The sequence below is a fragment of the Phalacrocorax aristotelis genome, chromosome 18 (assembly GCF_949628215.1).
Source record: "Phalacrocorax aristotelis chromosome 18, bGulAri2.1, whole genome shotgun sequence".
Lineage (NCBI taxonomy): Eukaryota > Metazoa > Chordata > Aves > Suliformes > Phalacrocoracidae > Phalacrocorax > Phalacrocorax aristotelis.
The window spans coordinates 9,252,778-9,259,422 of NC_134293.1; the positions used below are offsets into that span (position 1 = coordinate 9,252,778).

General features: G+C 49.2%; 1 protein-coding gene across 1 annotated transcript in view; it reads right to left on the minus strand.

Annotated features, from left to right (window-relative positions):
• ANKFY1 (ankyrin repeat and FYVE domain containing 1) overlaps positions 1-4,554 on the minus strand; it is a 34,428-nt gene extending 29,874 nt beyond the window's left edge. The window contains exon 1 of the mRNA XM_075113093.1: positions 3,500-4,554. Coding sequence (XP_074969194.1) covers positions 3,500-4,214 — 715 coding nt within the window. The 5' untranslated portion in view covers positions 4,215-4,554. The remainder of the gene's footprint in view (positions 1-3,499) is intronic.
• Positions 4,555-6,645: the final 2,091 nt, after the last annotated feature.

The following is a 6,645-nucleotide window of genomic DNA, read 5'->3' on the forward strand; positions in this document are numbered from 1 at the left end:
ACCTTCAAAGATGGTTAGAAAGAAAGACCAGAGCAGAATTTCAACCTAGAGCTAAATGCAGTTTCACTGTTCCCAGAACTAGAAGGACATGTTTCTTGAGCAATGGCTCCTTCCCAACTGATTCATAAGGAAGGTGTCATTGGTGGCACAAAGCCAGCCCTACGGTTACAGCAGGGAAAGCAAAAGTCTGACAGGAGCCAAAGAGTGACTGGTGAAAGACACTTCGAGAACCACATCAAAAACAAGTGTATGAACATCACCACTGCTCATACAGCAAGGTTTTTAGGTGCCATATAAATTCAAATGCTAAGAATACAAAGTTGCCTGCTGAAGCTTGTAGCATATATCACCTTAAAGAAATACTGCATCCTCCAGTCAAGCAATGAGTGTGTGAAGGTGGGAATAAAGAATCAGTACCAGAAGGTAACGTCTCTAATACTGTCATTTCACCAAAGTCAGCTCATTGGCTGCAAACGACTCTGAAGTCAGTAGGACACAACACAGAAATACCTTAAACCCTCAAACAATGGTAGCTTAAGCTTTATGCATAACTGACACTCAGGCTTATTACTGCTGCTTCCAGGGCAAGCCAAGACAATCACTACTGGCAGTGGAGGTACCTCAAAGAACCGAAGATTTGAGAAATCTTGTTTTCAGGTTAACAGCATATGCTTCCTGTAACCTCAGTGAGAGGGATTGATAAGGACTGTCTTATTTGAGACCTAACGTCCAGTTAATCAATATTCACTGAAAAAGAGCAAAGCCTCAAGTTTTCCTTGTATACTGTTCATTTAGAGTTCATATTGCACTGTTGCTTCAAAAGCAAAACCACTCAATCTTAGGCAGAAGCATCACTTCTGTTTAAAGATGTGAACTTGGGAGTTATGGTGCTACTATATACAGTCCTCAAATTTGGAAGGAGTGGGGAGGGTGTCACCACTTTTAAAAGTCAATGTAAAATGACCACTGTATCTCTCAGCTGACCATCATTTTGACAGAACCCATATTATTGCCAGTCCACATTACGTCTTGCCATTCATCTGGCCGTCTCCCAAGTATAATGGGGAAGTACTACATGCATACACACATCTAATGAAGATCCTTGCATGCAGACACTGAAAAGGCAGCCTTACTGGAAGGTACCACTAAGTCTCTGGCTAAACATGAATTCACATGCATCAGTGATCAGGATGCGTGGGTTTGGCACAGAGGTATACACAAAGTGACTCCTCTTCTGAGCTCACAGTCCAGGTATAGAGTTAACAGATGGCAAGAAAATAAAAGCAGCATTTGTTAACAGATTTCTCGTAGCTAGACTAGCACCTCATGAACTGGCAGAAGTTTATGTTCCATATCAAAGACTTTAAAGAAGACTTCAGAAAAGGCTACTGTCATTTTCTTATAGAAGGCACAAAAGTACTCAAGGGCAACTAGATAGCTGAATCCAAAGAGATAAGCAGGGAGGCAACAAGCAATGAGGTGACAGATAGCATGTACCAAAAACTAGAGGGAGGGTCTAGCGGAACACATTATGCTGCCCATCCAAGCCACCAAGAACAGTCACAGAAGTGATATGAGTAAGCTTTGTTTACTTATTAAGGGGACCCAAGTACAGTACTTCAGAAAAATATATTATTTCCTTACCTCCTCAAGTCCTTCAACCCCTGTACCCCCAAGGCTGTGCAAGTTATTGCTTTCTCATTCATTTTTGCACACTTATGACCTGTACCCTGACAGCCATCCTGAAATCCTACAGCATACTTCCTGCTGCTCTACACTCAAACAGTAATCCAACAATTTTCACCCATGCCTGCATGTAACCTAGTATCCTCTAGTACTGGTGGTACAGAACTCTTACAGAAATTACAAAAGCAAGCTCAGCTCTTGTCTTTACAAACTGTTCAATCAATTTGTAGCTAGTAAATGCAATAAATCCAATTCAGGACTTCTGCACGCAGAAGCAAACCTCCCATAAGAAAAAGCACTCAGCTCCTGAGTAGATGCCCACAGTTTGACAAGCTGCCTTTCTTAATAAGCCTTCACTTTTCAGCTGACTATCCAATACCATCAGTTCTTAACTAAAAGAGTGTTGATGCAGATAGGTACTTCATTTGAAGGGACAAAATGAGCCCTTCCACATAGATATCAGGAATTGAGTGGGGAAAGCTACAACTGCAGCTTATTACTCCTGTTGATGCAGGATCACTCATTGGTCATGTACTTTCTTTAGCCAAAAGATCAGAGAATTACTTGTATTGAGAAGTACAGATGTCTGAAGCAGGACTTGCACCAACTGCAGGTTCATTCTGCAGAGAAGGACCCTGAACCAGAGCCTCAGGCCCTTTAGGATCTCAGTGGGGAAAATTCTACCACCTGAAGACATCTCTAACATCTGATGCCCACCAGAACTGGGTCACTAAGGCTTAAAAGCAAGCCTTAGAGACTTGTCAGCTAAATAGGAAACAGTGGTATTTCAGCACACAAAGTTAAGAGTTAAACACCTTCAAGAGTCAAACACCTTCAAGAGTCATCTGGACAGGGTGCTGGGCCATCTTGTCTAGACTGTGCTCTTCCCAGAAAGGCTGGACTAGATGATCCCTGAGGTCCCTCCCAACCTGGGATTCTGTGACTGCAGCATCCTCTCAGCTGATGCATGCTAGGAGACCAGCACCTGCTACATCCTAGTTAATCTTCCACAAGTGGTTTTAAAATTCTACCACTGTCTGAGAGTTGCACTGCAGAGTTGAAGGCTGTGCTAAAGACTAGAAGTTAGAGCCTGCATTTCCTTTGCAACTTGGGGCATTTTAGCTCAGTTTGCCGACTCAGTTTCCTCCAGGGAGGAAAAGAAGAAGCTTCTGCTTGCAGAAGCAAGGAGGACTGTAGAGACCCAAGTGTTTTTTCAAATCCTATTACCTCAGTTAAATTAATTTTGAAATGCTGTAACTGGTAGCCTCCAACCCAAACAAAAGCAGTCTAGGAGCCCTGCAGATCTCATCACAGCCTAAACCTGGCAGAAGGGCTGCCGGCAGCAAGCGCCCCGGAGGCTGCAGCGCAGCCCCCCCCCGCGCCCCCAGAGGCTCCAGCAGCCCGCACCGGGCCCTGCTCCCGCCGCCAGCCCCGGGACAGGCCTCACCGGCGGGTCCCCGGGAGGGAGCTGGCGGGATGGCCCCCCACAGCACCCCAGAGCTACTCCAAACCCCGCTCTGGGCGGGCGAAGGCGCCCGTACCTGGCCCACCCTACGCCCAGGGGCGTCGGGCAGGGCAGGGCAGGGCAGGGCAGAGCCCCCCCCCCGCCATTTCATGTTCCCCCCCAGGGGGCGGCCTGCCCCACCAGCCGCGGGCCGGGCCTGACCGACCTGCTCCCGCAGGGGGGAGCGCCGGGAGCCCCACACGGTGGCTGCCCCCAGCCCCCTGCGAGCGCGGGAGCCACCCCGGCCGGCGGCGCTCCCCGCTGCAGCCGCGGCCCCGCCCGGCCCCTCGCCCGGGCTCCCCCCCTTACCTTCCGCCATGTTGGGGCCGGGGCCGCAGCTCTCGCGAGAGCCGCCGCCCGCCCCGCTGCCCGAGCCCGGCGCTCTCGCGAGAACAGCGCGGTGCGCTGCGGCCCGCTCCGCTCCGCCCCGGGCACCGCCCGCTCTCAGCAGGAGCCCCGAGCACGCCGCGCCGCCCTCCGCGCCCCGCCGCTTTATACCGGCGGCTCCTCCCCGCCTCGGCCGCGGAGCGGTCCCACGGGAGTCGCCCGGAGGACCCACCCCCCGGCGGTGCTGCCCGGCCCCTCGGGAGGCGGCGGGGTTCACCCTTCCGGCGGTCTGCGCCTGAAGCGTTTCGCCCCGGAGCGGCGGGAGGCGCCCGGGCTTAACCGCTCCCGGGTTCCTGTTCCCCTGCTCCTGCGAGGCGCCCTGACCGGGGGATCCCCGCCGGGGACTGGTGGCCGCCAAACGCGCAGCAAAACGCCGACCGTCGGAGCGGGAGGGCCGGGAAACTGGGAAAACCGGTCCGCAGCAGGGGAAAAGGCACCGGGGCAGGCCTTCGCCACACCTGCATCGGAAGCCGCCGTCGTGCAGCAGCTTTAGCGCACCCCAAAAGCAACGCCTGCTTCTGCCGCTCGTCCCACTCCAGTACAGCTCCTGGAAGCGCCAGCGCGGGGCCTCAATCCGATGGGGTCTCTTCGGCGCACAGCTGTTACTTATGCCGTCCTTGCTTTGGTTCCCACACATCTGGCGTTTGTTTCGAGGGCAACGGTCCCAGCAACAGGATCTGTGCCCGCTGGGTAAAAAGTGCGGTTGAGTCGAGACAGGCAGTGACCAAGTGACAGTAACAGGACCGTTTCCTCAGGCCGTGTGTACACCACCGCCGACCTGCTGCTGTTTTCGTCGCTCCTCGTCTTTCCTGCCTAGATGCAACACAAATACCAAAATACTCTACACTGATCCAACAGCAGTTTGTTTGCTTTAAAGAGCAAATTTCAACTAAGTATTTGAATGCATTACGCACAATGTTGATTTACAGACATCGCTTTCTCCAGACTTCACCATTAAATGATCTTTGATCTGCTTCGTGTGTTAAGTCTTCTGTGCTCATCAGATAAAACAGCGAAACCAGAACCGGGCCTGTAGTTTCCGCAGACTCTAGTCCTTAGGCATACTGCGAAACATGACCCATCTCATTTTTCACAACTCCATGACATTTGTCATTGTACAACTAATGTTTATGTACACTGTAACGTGTACAACTTCGCTATGTAGCTAACTTACACTGCGGCTTTGTGGGTGCTATTGATCATCTTGAGTAACTGCGAGGAAACGGTTAGTACTGCCTGATCAGATTTAGTCTTAGTTGAATTTCTGAGCAACAAGAGAGATCAGATTTCAAACCTCTGCTGTGTTTTGCATCTGGGGAATCAGCAATCTCATCTTCTGTTGAGGATTTGCCTGGGCAGGAAGCTGTCTTATTACAGCCTCTCTTTAAAACCCAAGCGCCTTCTGGTTTGGTTTGAAACCGCTCATACATGCTTCTGAGGATACGCAGAAATTGCAAGCCGCGTGGTGCTCCGCTGTTTGCGTTGTGGTGGTGCCGTGCCAAGAGCAGCGCACCAGATGGTTCAGACGCAGTAAAAAGTCCACCCCCATCAGCCTACCAAAAAAACCAAAATACACTTATAATCACTTCAGAATTAACGTTCTCCATTTATTGATATTCTAGATTCAATAAGCATTTTCTAGGCATCACAGCAGGAAAGAATTTTAGCACGACAGCTGAACAGCCTTTCTGATTTTTACAGGTATCTTCTCTGATGCATAAGGGGCAGCATGGAGAAATATAAAAAAGGAATTAGGATGCCCGTACTACTTTGATATTCCATGCTTTGCTTTTCCATTTCCCCCAGTGACGCAGTGTTATCTGGAAAGCAGGCCACCATGTGTTGGGGGGGAAAAAAAAAAAAGAGCATAAAAACTCAGCCATAATTACATGCCTCCAGAGAACTAGAAAAAGTGTAATTAATCATCCAGTATGCTGATAACCTACATAAACCAAACTAGATACGAGATCTCCGTGCAAGTGAAACTGTGTAAGAATACTGGGTTACTTGGTTGTTCAACGAGCGTTCTAGCACTGCTTGTACGTACTGCATCTCTTCAACAGTGTTCCTATCTTGAGGCTAAGCAGAAATTTCTCCTATCATAAAGCCTCACAGCCAGATCCCTTTCACGTGTGGGGCAAGAACAAAAAGCCAGCTGTGATCAGAGAAACATTAAATAGGCCATTTCTGTGCCTGCCAGAGGCTTTCTACGACCCAGACCCTAACTGCCTCTTTCAATAAGTCACTGGGCGTCGGCCACACCTGCATCTTAACGCGATCCCCCAGTAACGCTCCTCCCTTTGGAATATCTGGGTTGTGTAGAATCACAAACTGCCTGGGGAAGCCAAACAGGAGTGGGTTTATATTTGAGTAATTTAGAAGGAACCAACACTGCTGTGGAATTAACAGTTCTTCCCTACCACTGCTGGAAGACTATAAAGTTTCCAGGCCTACCCCACAAAGAACAAACAAGCAGCTCTTCTGGAGAGCAAATAAAAAAAATAAAGCTTTAAACTATTTTGTGAGGTTTTCAGATGAGTCAGTTGTGAACTGTATGTGTTACTTGAGAAGACAAAACAGAGGACACCACTGAACTTGCTGAAAGCACAAGTACCAGTTATCCTGACTTGCTGCCAGCTCTTTAGATAGACTATGGAAAGGGAAAAGGAAGGGCAGCCTGCAGGGAAAAGGTCCCCTACTAGGTTTAGAACAGCAGCTTCTTCCTAACATTTTGTTTACGGAAAGAACAGCACCATGCGATGGGGATTCTGCACAGTCCCACTCTTGGAAAAGTGAAAAAGGGTAGCCAGCTAGGGGGCAAGAAACCTCCTCTCAAGCAATTTTAGACAAGCACTCAAACAGGAACTAAAATCGGCTATTGTGCCTGGGCACTAATAGCTCCAAAGTACTGCACATACCTGCCTGCCTAGATGAGCAGGCTATCCAATTAAAAGCAAATTTAACTAATAATTTCTCAAAATAATTAGTTACCAAATACATAAGTACTAAATGGCTTTTTTGTCCCATATGGCTGTACTGCCACTAATACCTGTCATCTCCTTCCACTC